The 27,191-nt window shown below is 38.4% G+C and overlaps 4 protein-coding genes across 12 annotated transcripts in view; all 4 read left to right on the plus strand.

Annotated features, from left to right (window-relative positions):
• Positions 1 to 53: 53 nt before the first annotated feature.
• Positions 54 to 13,314, plus strand: usp37 (ubiquitin specific peptidase 37). 2 transcript variants are annotated; one of them, XM_026218436.1, is made up of 24 exons: positions 54 to 204; positions 1,144 to 1,388; positions 2,138 to 2,303; positions 2,396 to 2,490; positions 2,570 to 2,685; positions 2,858 to 2,935; positions 5,140 to 5,228; positions 5,309 to 5,402; positions 5,705 to 5,854; positions 6,106 to 6,237; positions 6,356 to 6,479; positions 6,805 to 7,010; positions 7,116 to 7,233; positions 8,422 to 8,501; positions 8,587 to 8,751; positions 8,825 to 8,872; positions 8,953 to 9,070; positions 9,482 to 9,698; positions 9,797 to 9,957; positions 10,611 to 10,671; positions 10,745 to 10,860; positions 10,945 to 11,014; positions 11,101 to 11,239; positions 12,542 to 13,314. In XM_026218436.1, the coding sequence occupies exons 2-24, from the start codon at positions 1,215 to 1,217 to the stop codon at positions 12,621 to 12,623; spliced, it is 2,799 nt and encodes a 932-aa protein (XP_026074221.1). In that variant the 5' UTR covers positions 54 to 204; positions 1,144 to 1,214; the 3' UTR covers positions 12,624 to 13,314. The 2 variants fall into 2 exon arrangements, with proteins under 2 accessions (XP_026074221.1, XP_026074223.1); XM_026218438.1 differs by having other exon boundaries at positions 5,708 to 5,854.
• A 2,503-nt stretch (positions 13,315 to 15,817) lies between these two features.
• ndufb3 (NADH:ubiquinone oxidoreductase subunit B3) lies at positions 15,818 to 17,846 on the plus strand. 3 transcript variants are annotated; one of them, XM_026218462.1, is made up of 3 exons: positions 15,818 to 15,992; positions 16,410 to 16,539; positions 17,517 to 17,846. In XM_026218462.1, exons 2-3 carry the CDS (start codon positions 16,412 to 16,414, stop codon positions 17,665 to 17,667), a joined length of 279 nt encoding a protein of 92 aa, XP_026074247.1. In that variant the 5' UTR covers positions 15,818 to 15,992; positions 16,410 to 16,411; the 3' UTR covers positions 17,668 to 17,846. The 3 variants fall into 3 exon arrangements, with proteins under 3 accessions (XP_026074247.1, XP_026074246.1, XP_026074245.1); XM_026218461.1 differs by having other exon boundaries at positions 15,818 to 15,989; positions 16,405 to 16,539; XM_026218460.1 differs by having other exon boundaries at positions 15,825 to 15,992; positions 16,407 to 16,539.
• A 1,236-nt stretch (positions 17,847 to 19,082) lies between these two features.
• Positions 19,083 to 26,248, plus strand: LOC113053425 (CASP8 and FADD-like apoptosis regulator). Of its 3 annotated transcripts, none has more exons than XM_026218441.1 (10): positions 19,083 to 19,354; positions 20,729 to 21,045; positions 21,136 to 21,241; positions 21,320 to 21,455; positions 22,414 to 22,475; positions 22,571 to 22,634; positions 23,379 to 23,431; positions 23,530 to 23,608; positions 24,454 to 24,970; positions 25,362 to 26,248. In XM_026218441.1, the coding sequence occupies exons 2-10, from the start codon at positions 20,762 to 20,764 to the stop codon at positions 25,489 to 25,491; spliced, it is 1,431 nt and encodes a 476-aa protein (XP_026074226.1). In that variant the 5' UTR covers positions 19,083 to 19,354; positions 20,729 to 20,761; the 3' UTR covers positions 25,492 to 26,248. The 3 variants fall into 3 exon arrangements, with proteins under 3 accessions (XP_026074226.1, XP_026074225.1, XP_026074227.1); XM_026218440.1 differs by having other exon boundaries at positions 19,088 to 19,354; positions 20,745 to 21,045; XM_026218442.1 differs by having other exon boundaries at positions 19,088 to 19,354; positions 20,745 to 21,045; positions 23,533 to 23,608.
• A 270-nt stretch (positions 26,249 to 26,518) lies between these two features.
• The window catches only part of LOC113053420 (disco-interacting protein 2 homolog A-like), a 104,436-nt gene continuing 103,763 nt past the window's right edge, over positions 26,519 to 27,191 (plus strand). For 2 of the 4 annotated variants that reach the window (XM_026218429.1, XM_026218431.1), the window contains exon 1: positions 26,538 to 27,014. In XM_026218429.1, coding sequence (XP_026074214.1) covers positions 26,891 to 27,014 — 124 coding nt within the window. In that variant the 5' untranslated portion in view covers positions 26,538 to 26,890. Of the gene's footprint in view, positions 27,015 to 27,191 lie in introns of all 4 variants that reach the window. The other 2 variants (XM_026218433.1, XM_026218430.1) reach the window with 2 other exon arrangements.

The raw sequence follows: 27,191 nt of genomic DNA on the forward strand, positions 1-27,191 counted from the left end.
AATCGCGCCTAATCTCGCGCGAGTTTACACGCCACTTCTCACCTCCCATTTCCGTTCTAAATTTTCACATTCCCGCCATCATCGGCTGCTCGTGGTACACGCAGATAACATCACAGCCGGCAAAACTCACACACTGGTGGAGCGCCACATTAAGCGGATATATTCATCCTCCAGCACTTTCTTCGAGGAATTACCCTCCGGCAGGTAAACGAGATGTGGTTTGTGAACCGATTTTGCCCTCATTCTTTCTCGGAGTGGTCAGTTAGCGGTGCCAAGCCTGTCACACGGCCTGGGCTGCTAATGCTAGTTAATTACCGTTAGCTGCGTGTGTGACCATTTCACAGCGGAGTGTGAGAATCATACAGCACGATACATAGTCGCTTCTGCGAATTGCACGAGCGTTACTTTGTTTTTAGGCGGGAACGCGAGTGCGCGCAGTCTCTATGGAAGCTACACGAGCGCGTTCATTTAAAGCGCGCGATGTCTTCACCTGACGTGTTTGTTTACTTTTCTCTTCTCTCACCGGAGCAGCTCTAAACACGGATCTGCACGCTCTCTGTGATATGGTGTTATAAAGGAGAGCTTTGGTCGTGGTTTTAATGCGTGACTTAGTTCACATTAAAACGAGTGAAGTTTGTCATACTTAACGTTACGCCTAAGGCTTTCAGGGCAACACTAATGTGATTTGATTGAATTATTTAGCTTTCTATCATGTGGGATATTTGCAAAGACGTGGATGTATGAAATATAATGCGGATTGGCGTCTATTTGTGTGCATTATAACTTGGTTAACTTAATGTTAGTCGTCGCTGATAGTTGTATATGAACGGGACATCATTACAGAAGTGTTTAATCTCACTTACGCGTTATAAGGTTTCGATTCACTGTGTTTTGTTTGTGAGTCTGATTCATTTCCGACACGTGGGTTGCGTGTCTCCAAGCTGTTGGTTAACAGTTTAGAAACCGATGTTTAAAATGAAACGCAACGGATCAAAATCGCGTGGTTTTGTTCAAAGAAGCACTTCTTAGGCTCCCGTTTTATGTGTAACTTAAATGTCATTGCCGATGTTCGCGGGCGCACGGCTGTAATTGACGTTTCTGCGTCTCAAGTTGTTTCACGTCTGACACGGTCTCTTTTGTCAGGGCTTTTGTTGCAGATCTCTGTCCGCATCTGTTTGCCTTCAGCTGTGTCCAGAGCCGGGTTTCTCGCACTCATGTCCGTCGCAGTGCCCAAGCTGACCAGCGGCGGCGCTGTCCGCATCCGCATCCGGTGTGGCGAGCTGGGGACCACCAAATGGAAAGAGGGGGTCTTTGAAATCCACGAGAAAGACAACAAAATAAACCTGCTAGTCAAGTTCAGCAGTGGCGGTACTCCGAGGATGTTTCAGGTGGAGAACTGTCTTTTAAATTTACACCTGAAATATAATAGAATATAATCGTCAGGAAAAAAAGTGCTGCTTTTTGTTGGTGCAGTGGCTGATATTTATATGGCCTAAAAGATTAAATCATTGGAGTTTGTAATGTAAGTCAACATGGTCTTTATAACTGTATAGCAGGTTACTTCCATAAAACGGTAAAGAATGTCTGTCAATCTATAACTCAATGTCTGTAAGGTGATTGGGAAAAGGTTTGATCGAAACGTTTTGGGTTTTAATTGTTTGAAGCATAATGCAATGAAGATGTACATCTAACATTAAAATCCTGATGCATCATGTTTGATACTCGCATTTTAACAATTTATCTTTCAAAAAAATTCCATGGATAATCAAGTACACCTCAGTTTGAGTCTGAGTAAACATTAATCTTGAAATATTACAACATATTCTAACGTGTATATACAAAAAAAGTTCAGTGAAGTTTTATAGCTGAAGGACACAAGAACCACAAGCTGAAGGTGGATGTTTTACAACTACACTAAAAGGCTTTTTACTTGCCGAAGTATACACTCTCTTTAAGACAACAAAAGACATAGTAGATTATGTACAGGCAAGATTGATCGTGTTGATCCTTAGAAATGTTTATGAAATACTGAAATAACTGTAAGGTTCTCCTTAGAGTCCTGCAGTGTCATTTTAAGACATGAGCATCTAATGCATTGTTGAGTGCTGTTTAGACTCGTTTGTTTATTTTGCTGCAGCTGAATCACAATGTTAAGCAGCTTGCCTGCTATCCAACGCATGGCCCAAACCGTGTGACTCTGACTCTGAAAGACTCCAGCGTTGTCATGATGGACAAACTGCCCTTGTTGGTTGCTAAAAAAATGAAGGAATACCTTGAAATGGTGAGGCTTGGAAAACCAGCAGGTATGTTTCGTTTGACTCATGTTTTTCAGTTTTCACATCACTGTCCATTCTTTCTATTCAAGTCACTTTACCTTTACTTTTTATTTCTTAAGTTTTAAAGACAAACCAGGGGAGCGCTAGTTTCGGGTTAGTTCTTGGGAATCGTGCAGCACAGAACGACTCTGGCCTCTCTCCATCAGAAAAACAGGTAGCACAGCATCACAAGCTATAAAATGTTTATGGATTATTTTCTATATATTATATGGCTGATGTACCGTTTCTTTCAGAGCACTCCTAGACGTCCAAGTCTGGACAGCAGAGAGGACAGCACACCCCGAAAGCCTCTCGGGAGTCCCAGCCGGGTAACGTCCACACCTGGCCGCAATGGCCTCTCTGAGAACAGGTGTGCACATTTGCCCTGCCAATGACTTTAGATTTGGGTACAGTGTCTCTGGAAAGTGTGTGCACTTTTTGCTCTGTTGTTTGCTGACATGTAATCTCAGGTTTCGGTAATTTATTTGTTAATTAAATAACGATTGCCCTGACCACAACTTAAAATTGATTTTGTCCTGTAGGAGTGAGAAGAGGAAGAGGCTGATGAACTCTGATGGAGATATGACCGAGGACTACCCCAAAGAGAACGACTCTTCTAGGTACACAAGACTTCATTTTACTGCAGATTCATTTTGATACTCTGTTCAGAAGTTTGGGATCCTTTAAACGCGCAGTATGGAATTTTTGGCCACCAGGGGTCACTCAATCAAAATAATAACATAAGACGTACATTGATGACGTCGGGAAAGAGCGTAAGGCTCATGGGAGTTGTTGTTCATTGGAACACGCGCTCTGTCGCTCCCTATCATTCCTCACTCAGTCTAACTTAGTATTTTGACAATCACGTCTTTTCGAACTGAGAGACTGTTTCAACGGCAACAACATAAATAAACGTTACTGCGCATGAGCGCTTTTGTGGACCTAACTTCCGGTAGACTTCCAAATAGAATCAATAACAACAGCCAAGCCCCTCTAGAGTAGATATTTTTTGATAACAAAAAATTTTTTGCTGCGTGGATCAGGCGGACTTAATGAAAATGCAAATTCATTATTTGCCAGCAGGAGATGTTTTAAAGCATAGACATAAAGCGCCAGAAATAGAGGTTTCTCCAGTAACAGCTGTAAACGAAGCAGATCTGGTACGCTCATACGCTGCTTTATCAGGCATATAACATGCAAGTCTTCCTTCAGAAATACAGCGATATAAAAACACCTGTGCCTCGCTTTGATATTTAAACATATAAATGTAAGGAATTATTATTATGAAACGTGCAGTAAGTAACGTTACTCATGTTTATTCAATGAAGCCTTTTTGAAAAAAGATCAGTTTAAAAATTGTGGCGAGTCTCCAAAAATAAATAAATGTATGGGAAACACACCCCGCAGCACAAACACCTAAGCCCAACTTCAGTCTACTCATCACCTTGACTTTAACTGCGTTTGTAGAAGGCACCGCAGCCAGACCGATCTACACGACCGTGCGCCCGATGAAACCGTCTATATGAATTATGGGACCCCTATCAAATCAATATTCCATGTAGCTAGTAGTAATATATGTTAAAAAACCACGACCGCCTTTCGTTAATAATTATAATTACGTTATACTATGATATTGAACAAGTTAGAGAACTGCATTTGAAGCTACTTTATTCAGCTAGATATAGAACAAATGTAGATTTACATGAGAGCTAGTCCGTTTGCGTTTTACACAAGACATCATAGTTTCACAAAATATACGGATAGATACAGTTAGCTGAATGGATGCATACCTGTTTATCAGAATGCAAGCGAGTTCGGCATCTCTCTGTAGTTTCAGCTTGTCACGAAGCTCTCCCTATCTTGGAAATGCAACTCCAAAATTTACCCGTGTCTTGTAGCTTCTCTTGTCCCAAAACCATCTCGGGTCATTTATTTCACCCGTGCGTTTGCGCTTCACAGAACGTGCAGGCAAAGCATAATCATGATCCATAACTAAGTTATTGATTGAGGTTAAAATACGAATATAAATATAAAATTAATAGTCTCAATCAAGGCTACTATTTTTTCTTCTTCGTCTCGTCTTTGTTTCTGTTCTGTTCTTTGTATTTGGCGGTTCAGCAGGAAGTTAGATAAACTAGAGGGGTCAAATTTTATATGACGCCATAGACGGGCGACAAAACGGAAATAAAGAAACGTGCCGTGTCTTCTCATTAAACTATAATTTTATCCGGATTTGAAAGTTCGTGGAAACTGTCGGGATGATGTAAGTACACAACTAAATATATATATATAACATAGATATAGTGATTTCTGCTATTTTTAAAGCAGAAAAATTACATATTGCGCCTTTAAGAATTTTTATTGTGTTTGAAAAATTAATTTCTGTTTAGAAAACATGCTTTCATTATTTAACAGATGCAGTAAATCCATTTGTTAAAAAAAAAGTTAAAATAAATGTTCTTTGGGACCTTGTATTCATAAAAAAAATGAAATCATTTACATATTTTATTTCTGGTCCTTGAATCTGTTTGGGTGAGAGGTAATCCTAGCTATCTTTTGTTTCTTATTTGTTTGCATACTTGTGCTGTCAAACTCTTGTATAAATGCAATATCACACTTGTGCCATCTGGCCCTATATCAGCAAAATTATTAGCTATATATAGTACATTTTAAAATATATTACAGTAGAAGGGTTATTTACATTTTTATGTAGGAATTTAAGTTTTGCAACCTTAGCAAACAAAAAATAAAAAAATAAATTTTGCCAATCTCAGACTTTTGAGTTGAAATGTAAAGAAACATTCTGAAATTTTGCCTGTTTTAGCAACAACAAGGCCATCACAGATGCATCCAGAAAGTTTCTGCTCAGCTGCAAAGACAAACTCAAGCAGTCAGAGGAGAACAGAGCCACCGGTAAGTACCCCTTCACTTTCATCTACTGTAGCTGCTTCTTTCTCGGCTTTATAATAATGCTTGCTGCTTGATTTCCTCAGCTCCACACACGCCTGCGCCTCTCCAGCCAACATCCTTTTATGGGAGCAGAACAGGAACTAAAGACTACTCTCAGACCCATTCCTTTTTGGACAGGTAGAGTCTCTGACCCAGTGTTACTCGTTGTCTATAGTCTGTGCTTTACGAAAAACTGTTGTTTCCTGCAAAGTTCTGTGATGGTGCTGCTGAATTTACAATGCCACAGCAATAATGTAATCTGAATGTGAGAAAATGACCCTGTAATGTTAATTTTGGCACAGCAGAGTACACAGACATGCAGTTTGACTTGTGTAGTCCAGTTCACAAACCTACGAGTATCTCAAACAGTTATTTATCAGTTTATTGAATCCTTTGCAGTATTCATAAGAGCTTTTTTTCTTGTTTCTTTACATGCACAGCAGCACAGGCCAGTGTCCCTCTGCTAAACGAAGCCTAATGTTACCCAATCACTCAACTCCCTTTAAAAAGGTGCGCCCTACTTTGGACTACGGAGGCTGGAACAAACCCAGACCATCCACGTTGGCTCAGCCGCAGCCTCCACTACAAGGGTGAGTGTCTCAAGCCCAATAATATAGGGCTTTATGAATTGTTTTCTTCCCCCAAATTCTGTTTTTCGCATCTATATTTGTATATGTGTGCATATATTCATATACATGCATACTTCCATGTATGTGTGTGCGTAATATATTGTATCACAATTACAGTCGTTTCTAATGTTTTGCCATAGTGAATGGGGGAAAACTGTTTTTCACTATTTTTCCTTGGCTTATCACATGCCTGTTACTCAACTGTCCTTTAGATTCTCCAATCTTGGGAACACCTGTTACATGAACGCCATACTCCAGTCCCTTTTCAGCCTGCCCTCATTCTCAAATGACCTGTTGAAGCAGGGAATACCTTGGAAGAGGGTCCCCGTCAACGCCCTTCTGAGGTATGCTCATGCAGTTCTTCTAAACCAGATTCTTTTTGGACCATTTTAAACATGCATTAAAAGCTTGAAATATAATGATCCACTCACAAGCCTTTTGATGTTTTATTTCCATATGAAGGCGTTTTGCTCATCTGTTGGCGAAGAAAGACATTTCCCCTCCAGAAGTGAAGAAAGATCTTTTACGGCGAGTGAAGAACGCCATTTCCTCAACAGCTGAGCGTTTCTCTGGTTACATGCAGAATGTAAGACGTGTGACATCTTTATTGCTAATGCAGATGCATCCGATTTGAGGCCCGTTCACACCAATGATAACCATCCTGTTTTAATAATCACTATAGTGAACTATAACATTAACGACACAGTGGAGTGCTTTTGCCAAAGCCAATCAGAATCTGATTACAAAGAGCTTGAGTGGCGGATGACAGAACTGGATAAAAACAGTTTTATTGCATGTTGGTATGGATGCTAATATAGTTATTGTCTTTACAGTTGTTGTTGGTGTGAACGAGGCTCTACTGTCATGTTATGTTCATATGATGGAAGTGCCAATCAGCTGTTTGTGCCCAGGATGCTCATGAGTTCCTGAGCCAGTGTCTGGACCAGCTGAAGGAGGATGTGGAGAAGATCAACAAAAGCTGGAAGAACGAGCCCTCGGCCGGAGAGGAGCCACAGAGCGCTCGGTTAGCAGAGGAGGTGGACACCTCACGCATTTACACCTGCCCTGTTACAGTCAACATGGAGTTTGAAGTGCAGCACACCATTACATGTAAAAGGTGAGTTGGCAGAGTTTAATAAAGAAAAGAGGTCATGTGTTGTCTTGTGATTTTTAAAATGTTGTGTAATAACTTTGTGGTTGACGTACTTCCTCTGGTGAACAGCTGTGGAGAGGTGGTGACAAAGCGTGAGCAGTTCAACGACCTGTCCATCGACCTGCCGCGCAGGAAAAAAACTCTGCCTCTCAGATCAATACAGGACTCTTTAGACCTCTTCTTCAGAGTAAGACACTGCATCACACCAGCTGTAGAATGTGAATGATCAAAACACTAAAGTCCTGGGGCCTGTACCATGTGAGTGGCTTAGCTTTTAGCGGCATACATTGCTATAGTAACTTACACTCCACGGCTAACCTGCTCCAGTAGGGTTATGTTCTGGGTTCGAGATCTCAAACTGAAACTGGACCAATCAGATGTGAGGGAAGTGACACATGTCTGACAAGTCAGTCCAGTTGATCTTGCTCCAAATTAAAGGTCACTAATGCTAAAAAAAAAAAAAAAGGTCTGGCTTTAATGATAATTGCGGAGTCATTTTACAACTCTCTATCACTATATATTTTTAAATGTATAAACTAAGTTAAGTTTCACTTGTGACTGCACTGATAGAGCAAGATTATTTATTTTATTTGTCCTCCTTAATTTTTCATATGACGTTTAAATTTGTCATTCTTCTATCTCTTAATCTTTAGCAAAACCTTTAGTTTTGAATCTCGCTGGGTCTCTTGCGGGTGAGCTCGTGATTGGCTGTTCGCCAGTGATGTCACACATTCGTGTGCACACGCTCCACAAACTCAAAGAAAGTTGATGAACAGCATCATGGTACCATCAAAGCCGGATTAGATAGGTCTGGTTTTATCAACTCAAAACTAATCCTGTTACTCTGAATTTGTTCAGCTACCATCATGGTACAGGCCCCTGTTTACACCAAGATGAATGTTTAAGATGAATGGATTCATTTGATAAACAGCTGTTAATGCATCTGGCCAGACTAGCATTTTTATTTTTTTTTGTACATGTAATTTATTTTCTATTGCACTAAATAAAAAGTCAATAAGTTTCACTGTTTTGGTCACATGCCTAGAGTTGCTACTTTTACATGAAACCTTGACACTAAAACAAAGTGACCCTGAATAGCAGAGGAAGATAATTCTGTAAGTGCCATCTATTGTCAGAGTGAATTTTCATTTTTCTTTCAGCCTTCATTTTTTTGAAAAATATTGGATTGGTTTTTCATGCTGAATATTTGTGACTTGAAAGCACACTAGTTAGCCCAAACCTTTGATCTTCAAGTGTACTGAATGTTTAAAAAAAAATTTTTACCCCCTAAAAAAAATTAAGGAGATCGATTAATTTGGGTTTATTTTCGCTACATTACTCAAGTGTTCATAACCTGTTGTCTTTGTGTTTGCAGATGGAGGAGATTGAGTATTCCTGTGAAAAATGCAGTGGAAAAGCAGCAACAGTCTCTCACAAATTTAGCAGGCTTCCCAGGTTCGACTGAACACACATTCGTTGTGTAGATTAATTGGTGATCAGTTAAAAAAAAAAAAACATTTGAATGACTCTTTCTCTGCAGGGTGCTGATTCTTCACCTCAAACGCTACAGCTACAACAGTCAGCTGTCTTTAAACAGCAAGCTGGGCCAACAAGTCCTGATCCCCAAATATCTGACGCTGCTCTCTCACTGCACTGATGCCACGCGCCCCCCTCTCAGCCTCGGCTGGAACGCACAGACGGCCATGTAAGAATCGCTCTTGCACTCGCTCTCAATTTAGTGTAACACCCTTCATACTCCATGTCTGATTTAATTTCAGCTCCAGGACGCTGAAGATGTCCCAGTCGGTCAACTCTTCAACACTACGGTGAGAGCAGCCCTCAGATGCGCTTTGCTAAGAGTGTTTAGTCTTGATTCATGCTCATGTGATATAAATCGGTCCTACAGGAAAGGTTCTCAAAAGCCAGAGAGTTCAGGAAGTGTGCTGTGTGATTCGGACAGTGAAGAGGAGCTCGTCAGAAAAGTTGGTCGCAAACATCATTCAGAAGACGACAGGACGGAAGAGGTGAGAAGAATAGCATTTTTTTTTATTTTTTTTTATGAATTCCTTAAAGCAGTCCACATGGCATCTGTGAATCAAATCAAACACTCTACATTTGGTCACTTGATGCAGCCAGCTATAATCTACAAAGGTGTCACGTCACAAGCAGGGTTACTGTTGTAAATATAGTCAACACATTATGCAAACCAACTTCTACTGGATGGAATTAATCATTTTACAGCACTTATACATTAAAAATCACACGCACACATATGTCAATGCCAAAAATGTTATCAGCAATCATTATACCAGTATTCAGTGTCACATGACCCTTCAGAAGTCTTTTTTAATATTCAGAGTTAGTGGTCAAGAAGCTTGTCGTGCAGTTTTGAAATACTTGACAGTGCATGTGACCAGCTTGCTTTGTGTGTTCAGGTGCAGCACAATGCTCAGGTGGAGCACTCAGAGTTTAACGCCATCAATGATGATGAGATGCTAGCAGCTGTGCTGGAGATGAGTCGTCACGACACTAGTCTGTCCGCTTGCCCTGATGACGAGCCGACCAGCAGCCCAGACACAGGGTTTGGAGATGCAGACGGCCAGGACCTGACTCCTCATTTGGACCTTCTGGATGGAGAGAAACAGCCTGCAGGTAAACTAGAGTTTCGACTAGATTGCATGCTTGTACTCCCAGCCTACAGCGTCTATAGAGTTGTGTGTGTGTGTGTTTATTGTTTGGTTTATGTCTAGATGCTCTGGAGTCTCTAGATCTGACCATGGATGAGAACAAGGAGAACCAGACGCCTGAAGGAGTGCAGGGAGAGCTGGACTGGGTGCAGCAGTACAGTTTAGACCAGGAGCGAGAGGAACAGGAGCTGCAGCAGGCCCTCGCACAGAGCCTGCAGGAACATGTAAGCACCACGATACACATCCACTGCTACATTCAGTTTAAAGAAATTGTTTTAGACGTTTAACAAGATTGTTATCATAATTCTTGTGTTGTGGATTTTCGATTTTACAATTCTTGATCTTGTGAAATTTTTAACCTAATGTAATTTTGTCGCTCTGAATTCTCCCTCAAATTGCATTTGTGCCTTTAATTGTTGATGAAGCACCGCCAAAATTAGAGGTCAGCCAGTTTGAGTTTTCATTTTTGGGTGAATCTCATTGAACCGGTCAAGAACATGTCCAGGTCATACCCTGCAAAATTAAAAGAAAATGATTTTGGTGTGTTTTGAATGAATTTTTTTTATATAATGAACAGTTTTAAAATCTTAACATATTTCAAAATATCTTAAGTAAAACAAAATATGTTCTTGGATGCATTATGGTTATGAGACTTATAAGAGGGTCTGTTTTACTGTGCCAAATCTTAACAGGCTTTAATTGGTTTAAGAGGTTTTATTTTTTCTCATTGCCATATTGTAATCACCATCCTGTTCTTTTAACGCAATCTTCTCAGCAGCTGTACTTTTCCAGTGTTGTTCATCCTTGACGTCAGCACCGCTTTAACTGATGATGATAATGATTGTTGTACAGTGAATATTGTCTGTTAATTGCACAGGAGGCGAGAGAGATGAGGGAAGATGACGATCTGAAGAGAGCCACTGAGCTCAGCCTGCAAGGTCAGTATGGCACACCCAGAACATGTTCTGTGTCACATTATCTTGGTTAATGTGAATGTGTGTGGTGTTGTAGAGTTTAATAACTCTCTGCCGGAGCTGCTGTGCTCCGATGACGACTCTGGGAATGAGGATGGTCTGGATATGGAGTACAGTGAGGCTGAAACTGAAGAGCTCAAGAAGAACGCAGAGGTGAGTCTGTGACCCTCGGGGGACTTTGAGAAGTGTCAGCTTTCAGGGCTTGGTTTAATGATTGTGTAATGACTTGTTGTTTAGACTGGAGAGCTCCCGAACTCTTTCAGACTCCTCAGTGTGGTCAGTCACATCGGCAGCAGCTCATCATCAGGTACTGGTGTCTTTAGCTCATGTTGTTATTGCACTGCAGACCAAGAACAGTTACATCAAGTGCTCTTTGTCTTTTTCCTCCTGTAGGGCATTACATTAGTGATGTTTATGACATGAAGAAACAGTCCTGGCTCACATACAATGATCTGGACGTGTCCCGCACACAGGAGGCCACTGTTCAGAGAGATCGTGACAGGAGTGGATACATCTTTTTTTACATGCACAAGTAAGTCTTCTCTTTCGTAATGCATGCTGAGCAGTGTTACTGTGCCTGTTAACCCAGGAATTATTTTTGTCAGAATTTCTCTTGTATGGATAGAGGAAATCCATGCATATTAGTAGGGATGAAAAGAAAAAAACAAGATATCGATATTCAATTCAAAACTCTACAGAGGAGCATGTTCCTAAATATATGCACCATAACAATTTTTACTGTTCTGCAGTGTTTAGCTTTTAGTTAAGTTATGACAGCCACCATTTAAATGTTTTTCAAATAAACACACTGAAGTAGAAATCTAGTTATTACTATTTATATGTAGAACTGTAATTATGTAATTGTGAAGTTAGAATTAGAAGTTTAATATTAAGGTTTGGTTGATTCCACTTTTTTAACAATAGTGAGATGTTGTTGTTGTTTGAGCATAAACAATATCTGCAAAGTTGCAGCACTTGAAGTTCAGTGCAAACGGAGAAATCGTGTCTTCAAATTCTTGCAGTTTAATGCCAACAAAAACGGCTGGTAGGGACTACAAGTTACTTTCTGGGTTTGTGACATCACAAACCAGATAAAACACACCCTCGGGGAAAAGGCAGTAAAGGGGACGAGGCCATTGTTGTGCTGCTTTAGAGAAGAGGAAGAGAAAACTAGTAAAACTAGGTGCACGTAAAAAATCTGTTCATATATGAATAGCGATTCTGTCTTTTTATAATGATTCAATTGGAGATATTAAAAACGCTGTTTATAATACAACTGGAGCACATGCCACTGAGGAGAGGGACAGGACGTTTAGATGTGGTTTAGCCAATCACAACACACTGGGCTAGCTAACCAATCAGAGGCCCTTGCCCATTTCTGAGGGTGGGTCTTCATAAAAACAGGAAATGATCAGCTTGTTTCTCAGAGAAGGGACAGATTGTTGTGGAATAAAGGTAATTTATGTAGGATTTTTTTTTTTTTTTTTTTTTTTTTTTTTTAATGAAGCATTAACATGGTAGAATGCACCACATAAAAACAATCAAGCCTGCAAAAAAAGTGAACCACCCCTTTGAAAACTACAAATCAGTTAATTTTAACCTTTAATATTGTAGGAATGTAGTACCAACTGACTTGTGTATATTTTACAGCATTAGATTTTTTTTTTCCTTCAAGAAATTTGTCATGTACCTGAAATATGTATTCAAAATCTAAACTGAATCTGAATTAAATCACACGCTTGTGAATCAAAACCCAGTCCTGCTCATGAGTGAATGAGCACCAGTGTTTGTGAGGATTGGTGGTGTTGTAATCTGACGATGTGTTTGTGTTCAGAGATGTGTTTGAGGAGCTGTCTGAGCTGGAGAAGGCAGGAGGGAACAGTGAAGCCGCTCGCACCGTGCTGCAGCCGCTATAAACTCTCTGGCTCGCTTTTAACATCCCTTCAGGGTGGATCCTCCTGCTGATGAACAGCTGAACTGAGCCAGGGGTAAACACAGCGCCCATCATCAGTACTACTGAAGACCATCCACACACACACACCTTGGGCACTTTTCCTTTTCTATCTCTCTTTCCCTTTTCCCATTTCCTCCTGTGAAAAACTGTTCCCGTTTCAGATGTAGACTTGCAGTTAGATGGGTAAATGTTCTAGAAACTCATAGATACAAAATGTTTATGGGGAAAATGGTTATATTTCTATATAAATATAGAAAGCATTTTGAGTTTCTCAGAAGGTGTAACTTCAAGCTTGAGGAAGTTGCTCTTTTTGTTTTCTTTTCTTTAAATATTTTGTTGGCCTTAATTAAAGAAAAGACCCTCTGATAAACTTTTGCATTAAGAAATATCGAGAGCTTGTTCTCTATAATAGTTTTTTTTCTTTCCCATCTCGAGATTTTAGATTTCTTTTTTGATCTATTGCATATACAAATGTATTCTTGTATATGTTTGGGTGGAATATGGGGTGTCTGTCTCGTTTGATATGCAGCTGAAAATGTGGTGCAATATTTGCTTTGCCAGTTGGCTTTTATATGATCTATAGTGATGAAGAGAGACTTGGAATAGTATTGATTTATATTCAAGGCTTTACTGATGACTGTTGGTTGTTTTATTCTTCTTTTATAAACGTAAATCTAACAAGCTCAGTGGTATTGATGTAGCTTGTACTTTTTTTAAAGATCTAACTTCAAGAATCTTTATGCCTCTCCGAAACCTACAGACCTAATAAAATAATTTTCTTTCTCTGTAGAGCTTTACAGTGTGAAGTTGCACAGCCATTGTGTAGAATATCGGTCTTCACAAAGACCTCAAATGAAAACGTTCACACACTTTACTGAATATATATGGGAGTGAAGTCAGCTGATATTATTTATTTTAGGATCTTGTTCTTTGTCTGATTTGTTCTGTACTGTCCTTCTCATTTTCATGTCTTGGGTAACCAGTTTATTCATGTTTTGTGTTCTGATCATCTGAAGAGGTTTGTGGGAGAGTGGGTCTTGTATGTATGGTGTTCTCTGAAACAGTGGTATAAGCTCTACTTAATTGCTTAGTATTCAGTCTTTGACTTCCTTGAACACATTTTAAATAAAATTTATTTAGAAAAAAATTGCTTCATTTGCAAGAGTTTTCTTTCAAGAAATTCAAGATTATTATATATAATATAGGCAAAAAAATTGATAGTCTCAGAAAGAGAGCGATAGAGTAAGAGGGAAAAAAACTACTAAGACTGGGTTAAATAATGGTGGAACTAGATTTTTATAAAGACTTTTAAAATGTATTTTTTTTATCTAGATTACAGAAAAATAATTAATTGGACTGCCATGTTAGTAAACTGGTCCCCTCAACGCAGTGGCTCATTTTGTCAATGTTCAGTCAGCAGATTATGCAAATGGAATGTTGAAATAAAAATTGTAAACATGCCCCGTCATCTGTGCAAGTCTTTTAGAGATCTTTTTCTCACCATGACTTAATTTATCAATGTAAAGAATTACAGTCCAATACTAAATTAAAAACACTCTTTAAAAAAATTCAAGATGCAAACTGCAAATATACTACGGTTTACTCTGTATACTATTAATTATTATTCACTTGAATTCATAAAATGAAACCTTATTAACTTAATATATCACCCACCCTGCAGAGGGGGAATATTGTGGATGTTGAATATCAAAAAAGTTGAGAATCGCTTCTTTAGTTCTGATTTCGTTTTGTTTCCACAAGTGCTATATATATATATATATATATATATATATATATATATATATATATATATATATATATATATTTGTATTTTTTATTTATAAATAAATTTAATATAAATAAATGCAGCCTTGGTGAGCAGAAGAGACGCTCTCTCTCTCTCTCTCTCTCTCTCTCTATATATATATATATATATAGATCTATAGTGCAATTAAAATCATTACAAACTAAATTAAATGTTTAAAATGTACTTTCTTGAAACCTAATATTTGTTACGTATTTTTATATTTAAAGTAGTAAGTAGCTTTTTTTTGTGAGTGATGCAGAAAAGACTTTCCAATCATGATATGGCTCTTTTTTTTTTTTTTTTAAGAAGGTAGTTGTGCCTGTGTAGACAGCAGACTGGGACTGAGGACAGCATTTAAGTGTGTCATTCAGGACAGGACCTGTGTGTCTTCCTCCTGATGGCCCACGTCTCTCTTATTGTTTCTATCTTTCACGCTGTCAGGTTTCTGGTAAGCTGTAGTTTTATCTGAGCAGCAGAGGGTCCATTAATGCCCTGGTTCAGCTGATTTACAGCGTTTGTAAAGGGTTTAAATGCAAGCATATCTCAGTAAGTGAGCTTTGACCACCTGCACAATGCCACAAAAAGTAATTTTAACAAACCTTTATGAAATTCCTGCCAGGCTACAGATATAAATTTGAAGACACTAAGTGCTTCATGAAGATCCTGTGATGTCTCCTTACACTGCATTACATACTCTACACCCAAGAAGATGTCACATAAGTTATACTCGTCTCTTTGGAAGGCACTGGGGATTTTGCCAGGCCTCTGATCCCTGGAGGATGACACACTTCAGCCTTTATTTTCCTTATATTGGTCAGACATGTACTTCAACTGTCACCGCTAAGAGACATGCTGTAGTCACCTGTCAGTGTTTATAATCAACACATTTCAGGGCACGCACTTCCTGCTGACAATGTATGAAAAATATAGTGCGTATATGCAAAAAATAATAATAATAGTAATCAGGCGTGGCAGCAACTGCACCTCAAATAAGGGAAGGACAGCACATGTGTGGAACTTGAAAGCCACACAACCTCCTTTTTTTGCGCTTTACAAGGTCACTAGGAATATATAACCGTATTTACTTTAATGCCTTTGGAAAAATATATATATTAAAGAAACGTCTGTGAACATATAACAAAATCATTTCGACAAGGTGCCCACTTCGCCCTGTCTGTCCAGAGCCATATCTCTATATTGCTCTCTGTCTGTCCATTGATTTGGAAACTGAAAGTGCGCATGCGCCAATCGTTCATCAGTACATGTGAACAGGAAGTTGGAAAATAATGTCAAAATAAAGGTTCTGTCATTGTGTTATCAAAAACGTCGACTAGTTAAAATCTTTTCAATAGCAATGTAACGTTTTTATAATACATTTGTACGATATGTATAACCGTTTCGTATAATTTCGTATTTATTTCTAAAGCGTAGGGACGTTAACTTGTCACAGGAAGTAACGTCAGAAACTGAACTTCCAGGATTAGTTGCGCGTTCACGTTGGAGGTCACTTTGCTGGAAAAAAAGGTAACTTTTCTGCTATTTAATACACGTGCAAAAGATTTACACTGCTTTTCGTGAACGTTTACTTTAGTTTAAACTAGAGTCAGGACTTATTTTGTACTGAAAACAGTCTGTGTTTACGGCTTAGTTGTCTGGTTGTTTCTGTTTGTATCTTCAACACGACTGAAGAGCTAATTAGTGAAACGAAACTATTTAAGTACAAATAAATGATCCGTTGCAGTCTCCAAATATGCATTCATCCGCCAGTATACACAAGCTTTAGCCTACATTTCAAACACGTTTTGGGGTGTCTCTCATTTGAATCGCCTCCTTCATAAACTAATCAGTGGAGTGATTCAAGTGAGTCGACTCGCGCACTGAAAGAGACTTCTTAATTCTGCAAATGTTGCATGAATAATGATGTGATGTCTTCAACAGCAGTCATGGGTGGGGATCACGGACATGGCAAACTGTCCATGCCAGACTACAGAGTGTGGAAATGGGAAGGAACGCCGCTGGAAGCCACCCAGCAGAGGCTCGCTCGAAGAGGACTCAGGGACCCCTGGGCTCGGTAAAATCACAGAGTTTCAGATATTTCCTCCTGAATTGTTTTCTGGAGTCCTCTATAACATACACCATGACATTATTATCTTAATATATAGTGTGCATTTAAATTCTGGCCCACCCCTGTGCATTGCGGTTACAATTATATAAGTGATTTAAAGCCATAGTTCACCTAAAAACTTAAATTTGCTAAAAATCATGCCTCAGGACATCCATAATATGTATTAGTTTGTTTCTTCATCAGAGCAGATTTGTAGAAATGTAGCATTACATCACTTGTTCATCAGTGGATGCTCTGCATTGAATGGGTGCCATCAGAATGAGAGTCCAAATAGCTGATAAAAACATCACAATAATCCACACCACTCCAGTCCCTCAATTAACATCTTCTGATGTGGAAAGGTGTGTGTTTATAAGAAACTAATCCATCAAGAGGTTTTAAATGTAAAAGCGTCACTCCTGGCTCACATGCAAATCCAAAATAATACCACTTCCTCCAGTGGAAAAAGTCAATTTCCTGTTCTCTCACATCAAAATCCACCCACATATTTGATTGGAACTATTTTAATCTTTCTCTTGAAATCAATATTATGAATAGAGGACACGTATCTTAGCCAGAAGCAACAACACAAACACATTGTAGTATTTTTATTTCAAACATACTTGTTTCACTTCACAAGACAGTAACTGATGGACTGGAGTGGTGTAGATTATTGTTATATTTTTATCAGCTGTTTAGACTCTCATTCTGACGGCACCCATTCACTGCAGAGCATCCACTGGTGAGCAAGTGATGTAATGCTATGTTTCTACAAATCTGTTCCTATGTAGAACAACGGTCTACAACATCTTTGATGACCTGATGGGTATTTACGAATGTTCTGTACATTTGACATCAGCAGTGGTTTATTTTGTTTTATTGAACAAGACATTATGAAAGTAAGAAAATGATGGCGTAAAGGATGACCTTGTTTGTTTCTGCAGGAACGAGGCGTGGAGATATACGGGCAGCTTTGGCGTTCCAGTTACCTTCCGAGACGTTCTCCTCCGTGGTTTTAAGACAGGATTCGCAGCGTTTGCAGTGGCACTAGCAGTGGAGTATGCTTTCTTTCCTCCAAAGAAGTCAGAGCACTAATAGCGTGGCTAAAGCTCAGAAGAGCCAGGCGCTGCCGGACTCTGTGTTTGCTGCAGGTTTTAAGCCTGTTTTTGTCTGTCCATGAAGACGTTAACCCAAGAAAGGCTTCCTAATACCTATGTTCATTCATCGTTATGTTTCCTTTCACCATTCTGTAAAATAAATATAAATGAACTGAATTGGGTTGGGAATGTTTGTTGTATGGTTATTGGCTTTTATAGCCAAACCTTTAGAGCTTAAACTTGAAATTACTATTGTAAAATGTTATTCTTTAAATAAGTACAAGTACCAGTGATTTGCATATTTCCTGAATGAGGTACATTTCCGGGATATGATGAGGTTAACATGAATGCAAATCTAAGATCATATTCTTACTATGAACTTAATATAATGTACTGTTGTGTGCTTAAAGAGTATGTCTGTGTCTTTTTGATTGTGCATACTTCTCTTGGTCAAACTGTTATATGATTTTTTTCTATGAAGATTTTCACTATAGAAGAAATGCTAGAACCAGCCTTGTACAAGCTACTTGCTTCTTATACAAGCTTCTTGTAACGTGAGACCTATTTCCAAACTCTGTGGTGAGTTCATTCAAATACGGACAGTATGAGGAAATACCCTACCAGTGAAAAGTCTCTTATTGTCGCTCTATATTTATGTTCATTGTCTCCCGTCACAATTTCAATTATTATTAATTCATCAAAACTAGAAATGGCACAAATAGGGGTATGGGAATTATAAAATGACCAGAAATCTTCAAAGTCACTTCAGATTCACACAGTTTATCATCACTACATTGTAGAAAAAAAAATAATAATAATACAAAATGTTGAGAAAAGTTACAAATTCAAGCCAAAAAGATTCATGCAGATTTTTCCTAACATTTTATGAAATTGTTACAACCACAAGCATTTTTTTTAATCCTTCATTCAGACAATTGTGTTTGACTAGTTGTAAAAAAACATCTAACATGGGTTTTTATGTACTTACAGGTAACTTGAGTTGTGCCTAACATTTGACTTTGGGTGTAAAATGAACAGAAACATTTAACAGTGTATAATGTACTGTTGTGTGCTTAAAGAGTATGTCTGTGGCTTTTTACTTTGTTGTGCATTATGAATCATTTGTCTCTGACATTGCACAGATGATGCCAGAAATGTGTGAACTTTTTGTCTGTTGACTTCTCTTGCAGCTAAATGGAAATATCTGCTAGGAGAGGAAGGGGTTACCAGAAGTTAGATGGAGCTTACTTATTAAAACTATCTTACTAGACATGGTTTTTCATATCCAATACATTTTTAGTTGCTGTTTTATGTGATATGAAGTGTAGCTTGTAAAAGGCTGGTTCTAGCATTTTTTCTATAGTGAAAATGTTCATAGAATAATTTTATATAACAGTTTTACCAAGAGAAGTTTGTACATCTTTAAATGTCTTCAAACATAACAAATGCAGGCACATCAGTACAAGTAGTACAACGATGATAGATAGATAGACAGACAGACAGACTTCTCTCCTATATTTACGTATTTGAATGACGTAGAGGGAAGTTCTGTTTCACACTTCCTCTTTTGTTCTATTTGGAACGAAGCAGTAAAGTGTCATGGAACAAAGTTGTATAAGTTCCACTTCAGCGCTATTTCTTCGCGAGCAGATGCTCCATTCAGTCAGAAGAACAGCTCTCTTGAGGTAAGGTTTACAGTTTTGACTTTTAATGCGAGAATATTTGAAGTTATTGACTATCGCCACACGTAGCCACATAGTTTTCTTTAAGAGTATTAAAAAAAAAATCTTTAACGCGCATCTAATCAAAGTTTAAGAATGACATACACGTATAGTAATAATATTTGTAACTATACGTTTTACGCTGTAAACGCGACTAAAGGTCGCCTATGCTAGAAAGTAGCCTATGGATAATATGGAGAATTTTTTTATTTTATTTTTTGCTTTTAAAATATGCATTGTTGTAACTGACTGGTTTTAAACTTATTTGGGCAGCTTTGCTATTATTACTATTATACTATGTCCTTAGGACATCGGCACTCAATTAAAATAAATAAAGAGCCATGAATGAACATGCATAGGCAAAAATAACTATTATTATTATTAAATCAATAAAACTTTAGGTTTCAGGGTTTTTTTTTTTTTTTTTTTTTTTTGGTACCAAACTTTGTATAAATATAATTCTCAACTATGTTATAGCAGAATGTTTTGATATACCATTTTTCTTTCTGCAAAATGTGTGTAAAATGGCCATAAACAGGTTTTCTTATTATATATAATGTATCAATAAAGTAAATACAATTTGCACATTGATGCTTTTTGGGGCAACATGTAACGAAAAAAAGAAATGGGAGTAATAACTAAGATTTTCATAATAATATATAATATTTCATAGGAATAATCCAATATAATTTCTTACCCTATTCCTTTGTGGTGTCTCCCAAAATAAGTTATAAACATTCTTTTATTCCTTGTGTCCTCATATGAGAACATGTACGAAATCAACGTCCTGTTTCGTAACATAAAGTCATATTTTGATTTGAAACCCCATGACATTTTCCTGATGTTGATTCATGACACACAGTTTAAAAATTAGTCATATTTATATGATAATTACAAAATAGTATCATATGTCTATAACAGTGTCGCTAAATTAATATCAGACATTTTTGAAGACAAAGTAGAGGAAGCGGTGATGGCGAAACATCCAAACATTTAGAAAAACCCTGAATGTGCTCATGTATAGTTTTAGAGAAACTCACTAAAATATAATGCCCTCATGTGAGCATGCATGAAGGGTCTTAAGTGGTTGAAACACCCTCGATATGAGTCATTTGGGTGTCCTGAGTCATGATGGGTGATAAACCATAAAGCCCACCATCTATCTATGCTGAGCCACATCCATGCCATCTAACTGTGAAAGCATTAGATCTATAGAAAATATGACCTGGCTCACCATTTTAATTCAAGGAATGATGCTAAAACCCTAAATATTTGTAAATGACCTATATACTCCCAATTAAGTGTGATCTAAAAAGATTTTTCCTCTCATAATGGCAGTTTTTATCCTCATCAGAGTCAATTTGGAGCAGAATGTCGAGCCTGTACCACACTATCATTCAGATCACTGACGAGCTCAGCACTGATGAATGCAAGCGCATCTCTTACCTGTGCGGCGCTCTCGACACGGACAAGTTCTCTACAGATCCCAGAGGCATGTTACGGACTCTACTGTGTCAGACGAGGATGGATTACTTGTTTCTCATGGAGCTCATTCTGAAGATTAAACGCTATGATCTGCTGCGAGCAGTGCTGAGCACCAACAAGAGCACGGTTGAGGGACTGCTGAAAAACAACCATTCTGTGTCAGAATACAGGTGATGCTCTCTGATCCCGTCTGTGATTCTCCAGTTATGCCCCATATGGGGCTCAAGAGAAGGTTTTAACCTGGACGTTTGTGTGTTTAGAGTACTGATGGCTGATGTTAGTGAGGACATGGACACAGAGGACCTGAAGTCATTGGCGTTCTTGCTGAGAGGAACTTTACCCAAACATAAACTGGAAAATGCCCAGGTACGATGTCCTGAAGGCTGCTTTCTTCATGTGTGGAACTGAAATGTGTCAAGATTTTTGTTAAATATATATTTGCAGAGTTTTTTGGATGTCGCAGTGGAGCTGGAGAAACTCGACCAGCTCTCCAGTGAGAAGATGGACTTGATCGAACACTGCCTGAGGTCCATCCACAGGGCCGATCTAGCTAAAAAGATCAGTCACTACCAGCAGACAGGTAAGAATGACCTGCTTTTTGTTATCGATTTTTTTGTAGATGCAACTGTTTGATACACTAAACATGAGGTGTGTTGCCTCATTCAGATGTGTTTAGGCTACAGAAGCCTATATCACTAACATGATAAAATCTAAGAAAAAAAAAAAAAAAAGTAACAAAAAACTGCCACTGATGATGAGACAGAGACGTTATCCATATGCAGAACTTAAATTATGAGAATGGTCAGACAGTCAATGATCAGTAACGGCGTCAGGTACGTTAGGGATAACCAGAATCGATAACAGAAACAAGCAGATGTCGGGGCAGGCTGCAGAGAATCAGAGTCGTTATAAACAATCCAAAGGTCAGGTACAGAAGGAACAAACACAAGGAAAACCGCTCGGAAATGTCAGACTGGCTAAACAAGACTTTGCAATGTGGCTGTGTGTGAGTGCTGCTTATATGTGTGTGTAAATGAGGTGCAGGTGTGGCAAGAAGATTAGCTGATGAATGAGGTGCAGGTGTGACAAGGTGATAGTGATGCAGAGGCTCATGGGAAATGTAGTTTGGGTGTGGTGCAACGGATGAGAGGTGCTAGTGTCCAAGTGATATGGTGACATCTGGTGGTTGATGGGTGGAATGGTCCTGAGTGGAGTGCCCTCTACTGAAGTTTGTGGGCACTCCAGCTAATGATCGTGACACTGGGACAGTAACCTTTGTACCATATTTACTTGCATTTTAGTATCTTGAAAGCACATACTGTATGTTACGCTTACCTATTAGTACCTTTTGAAGAGGTACTTCCCCAGTGAGTTTTTGTAACTTTTTGTACCAATGTGTCATCTGAACAGTATTGAATTTCCTGCGTATTTTTTTCTGTTGCATCATCATACGAAATGAACTTTGTGGAATGGAAACTGAATCAGCCAGTTAATTTGTATTGGTTTCCTTTTTAAATAACTGAGAACTGTTTTTGCAGTGCTAATGACCAAACAAGGATCTTCGCCTCCAGACAGACTGCAGTTCTGCCGAATGCCTTTGGTGAGATTTCATTGGGTTGCATTGTCTAAGCTTCAACTTCAAATGTTTCATATTTGAATAATAATTTCTTCACTCTCACTGTTTGTCATTCACAGCCAAGTGGCTCATTTGGTGTCTCAACAGCTTCTTGTAATCTGAGGCCCATTTCCAAACTCTGTGGTGAGTTCATTCAAATACGGACAGTATGAGGAAATACCCTACCAGTGAAAAGTCTCTTATTGTCTCTCTATATTTATGTTCATTGTGTCCCCTCACAATTTCCAATATTACTTAATTCATCAAAACTAGAAATAGCACAAATGGAGGTATGGGAATTATGAAGCGACCAGAAATCTTCAAAGTCACTTCAGATTCACACAGTTTATCGTCACTACAATGTAGGAAAAAAAATAAAATAATAAAAGATGTTGAGAAAAGTTACAAATTCAAGCCAAAAAGATGCATAAAGATTTCCGAACGTTTTCTGAATTGTAACACTACTGTGATTTGTCAGTTTGAATTTTCATTCACTAAATGTAAAATGCAAAATCAAACACGACCACAAGCATTTTTTTAAAATCCTTCTTTCAGACAATTGAGTTTGACTAGTTGTAAAAGAAAAAAAAGAAAATAAAAAAAAAAACAGAGCATTTTGATTGATCTAACATGGGTTTTTATGTACTTACGGGTAACTTGAGTTGTTTAGTATTTGTGACTCAATCTGAAAAAATGTGCTAAATATATTTTTAGGCAGGTGTGCCTAACATTTGACTGCTGCAGAAAGTTCTGTGTAATTATGTAAATATTGTTCAACTTCAGTGCATTTCTTGTCTTTTGAGCTGCCATGCTTCTTTATAATTATACAAATCCCTATTATGAAACATAATACATTTATTTATTTATTATTTGTATTACATTTTTTAGATAAACCGACAACATTGAAGAAGGAACTACTTGGCTCTCGCTCCTATTGTCAGGTAATTGATTATTTAATTTTATTACATATATATCAAGTGTTGAACGTGGTCGAACCAATAATCTATAACAGATGAAGATGTGCTGATTTGATCTCCAGCAGCAGGAGGACGTGTACAGTATGCAGAGTGAGCCCAGAGGAGTGTGTTTAATCATAGACTGTGTCGGCTCTGAAGCAGGTGAGAAATCACTCTCATGTAGTTCACTCTACTCTTCAAAAGACTGGGGGCTTTGAAAGAAGATTCTTATGTAAATCAAGGCTGCATTTATTTGTTCGAAAAATACAGGAATATTGTCAAATAATGTTACAGTGTAAAACATCAGTTTTCTATTTGAATATATTTTAAAATGTAATTTATTTCTGTGATGTGCAGCTGTATTTCCAGCATCATTACTCCAGTCTTCAGAGTCACATGACCCTTCAGAAATCATTCTAATCATTTGCTGGTTTATTATCATCAGTGTTAAAAACAGTTGTGACGATTAATATTTATGTTGAAACCATGATAAATTTTTCTGGATTCTTTGAGGATCATGAAGTTCAAAAGAACATGAAATAAAAGTTCAAAAGTATTTAATTTTACTTTTCATCATTTTAATGCATCCTTGCTGAAAAACAAAAACATATACTGACCACAAAAAAAGCTCAGTTGTACTGCAAATAACACATTTTTAATCTGATACTATTTTTCAATGTGGAAAAAAAAAATTCTAAAATCTAAAAGTGGCTGATCCAAAATCTAATATTCTATTGTTGTTACTAGCACAAACTTTATTTTATTATTTTTATTTTTTGTAATGACAAATTTTAGTTTAATCACCAAAACACTACAGGATGAGCCATGAGCCATTTCCATTTAGTAATTGTAAAGACCAGTAAATGTAATTTTATTTTTTAAAGTGAGTTGAAAATCGGAAGTCATTTGAATGTACATATCTGTTTGGTTATTAGTACTATTAGTAATACTTAGTTGTGAAAGAAATCACATTACCGTTTGGTAATAGCTTCTCTTTTCTAACACAGATGAGCTGGAGCAAACATTCCAGGCTCTAAACTTTCATGTGATCACGCACAAGCTGCTGAGTGTGAGAGACGTGCAGTCCGCTCTGAGGGAAGTGGCTCATCAGCAGGGTCACTACAGAGCGTCTGCGTTCATCTGCTGCGTCATCAGCCGAAGCCGCTCGTCAGATCTGCTGGCCACTGACTCTCACGGTCCAGGACTGAACCTGGACACTGTCAGATGCCTCTTCACCTCAGACTCCTGCCCGGGCCTGGCAGGCAAGCCTAAACTCTTCTTTATCCAGAGCTATGAAGAGTCCGAGGCTCAGAGGTGTGCTGGGTGTGTGGGCTGTGGAGATGAGGAGGGTGGAGAGCTGGAGACAGACGCACCTGGGCTCTTATGCTCCAAGAGGACCGTCCCGGTGGACGCGGACATCTTCTGGAGTCACTGCTGGACTAAAGGACGACAGCTGGAGGTGCCAAACCATCGGTCTGTGTACCTGAGAGCCTTGAGATCCTCCTTAACTGAGGGCCAGAAGAGGTGAGACACTACAATACACTACCGGTCAAAAGATTGGAATAATGACCTTTGATATGTTATTGTTTTTCTCTTCATGCTCACCAAAATTCCATTTATTTGATCAAAAATACATATTTTCAGCATCATTACTTAAGAAAATTCAACTTTGCATCCCAATAATAAATTACATTTAACAACATTCAAATAGAAAACAGGTATTTTAAATTGTATTACTATTTCAGAATACTTAATGAATGCATCTTTTGCTGCTAACATATAGCGTGCAACATAATTAATGTGGCATATTTCTGAATCTCTGTTGGCTATTTTGGATCCAGGGATTGATTTAATCATTATTTATCTCTATTAAGCCTTATGTAAGCATTAGTAAATGTATTTTTATTCTTTTCAGGAGGACTCATTTGGTAGATGTACACATGGCGGTGAATCGGGCGGTATACGATCACAATCACAAATCTCCAGAGTCCTCTTACTTTTTCAATCTGAGACACACTCTCAGGAAGAAAGTCTATCTGTCATGATTCTGTCATGATTCCTCACGTTTAAGTGAAGGGAGGTGATTATAAAAGAACAGTTGATGTTTGAGGAACGATGGCCATCACAATGATGTCGACATGAATTGTATCAATTATGATTAGCGGTGTTTCAGTAAATAAATCTCAGTCAGGTTTTGTCATTGTAGCTCTTATAGTGTCCACATGCCGGCAGTGTTGTCCAGTGTTGGCAGTGAACTTGTGTTAAACATTTTTTTCTTTCTTTTTTGCATTATATTATTTTACAAATATTTACATTTTAGCGTTGTTTTTATGCAAATATTTATATTTTATATGCATATTTTTTGTCATACTGTGTGTTTATCATTCTACGTGTGTCATGTGTATCGCTTCTGAACATGTGTAACAGTGACTTAATGAATAACTGACACCAACTTTAAACTGTTATGTTAGACATGCTGTCTTAACAACACAAATCCAGTTACTATATTTTACATTATATGTCTGTCTATGTATTTCCAACTTCTCATTGTTATTTTTATATCAAACATGTTCAACCCTGTTACCATCATAACTGACATAAGTTCCTTTAATAATAATAATAAATCAGTAATGAAGTCAAGATGCAACCCCTTAAGATAAGTATTGTCTCTTCTTATGTAAATTTGTCAGTAAGGGAAGATCTTTGACTTAGTTTCAACCCTGTTACCATGTTTTACCAGCTGCAAAGTGGATATTGTAGAATTATCAGCATGTTGTTTCTAATAAAACCCCTGTGTCATGACCTCGAGCACAGAGTATGCTAATGTTACCATAAATCACTACTTATATTATTCTGTTTAAGGGCAACTTATTAAATTGTTTACATTTAGCTTTAGGTTTCACAATGCATTTTTACCATAAGTTGACACATGTTAATAATCGCTTACACATGATAAAACACGTTCAAACGACAAAATACTTAATTATACAGAGGAATGGCCCATTTATTGTTAGTTTATTGAGTGCAGCGCACTGCCAGTGTGTGTGTGTGTGTGTGTGTGTGTGTGAGAGAGAGAGAGAGAGAGAAAGAGAGAGAGGAATCACTGACGCGCGCTGGATCTGTTCACGCGCTGTTCCCAGCTGCTCTGCTGCAATGGCGAAGGCGGCGCGCTAAAGAGAGGACTTGGCTGACTTTCCTTTTATTTTACGAAGAATTCTTCAGTCATGCACGACCATCCAGCGCTAAATCCGGCTTGAAGAAGGGCGTGGATCTTACGTTTGAACATTTGATCTGTGATCTGAGCAAACAACAGCCTACATGCAACCGCCCCGACACTTCTCACATCTGCATGCGATAAGCGCCCGGAACCCGCCCGCCTCTCTCCCTCCACCAGCTGATCTGAGCCGGCGAGGACCTGGAGCAGTCTGAACCAGCTGGATCATTATGGCAGAACGCAGTTCCACCGGATTACTGATGATGATGCTGGACCCGTCGCCGGCGGTCGCGATGACTCTCCCGGCGGAGGTGCGCGAGAAGCTGGCGGAGCTCGAGCTGGAGCTCTCCGAGGGTGAGTCGCTGATTTCCGCGTGCAGATTTGCCATCTCCATGCGACATACTGGGTTTCAGAGATCGGGGTTGCATCAGAATTCCCGACGGGTTCATTCATTATTGTGTGTGGATGCGGGCTGTTGGTCACATACACACCTCTCCAAATGCACTCTGAAATATCTGAACTGTCATCTAT

Source organism: Carassius auratus, chromosome 34 (genome assembly GCF_003368295.1).
Source record: "Carassius auratus strain Wakin chromosome 34, ASM336829v1, whole genome shotgun sequence".
In the NCBI taxonomy this organism is placed as follows: Eukaryota; Metazoa; Chordata; class Actinopteri; order Cypriniformes; family Cyprinidae; genus Carassius; species Carassius auratus.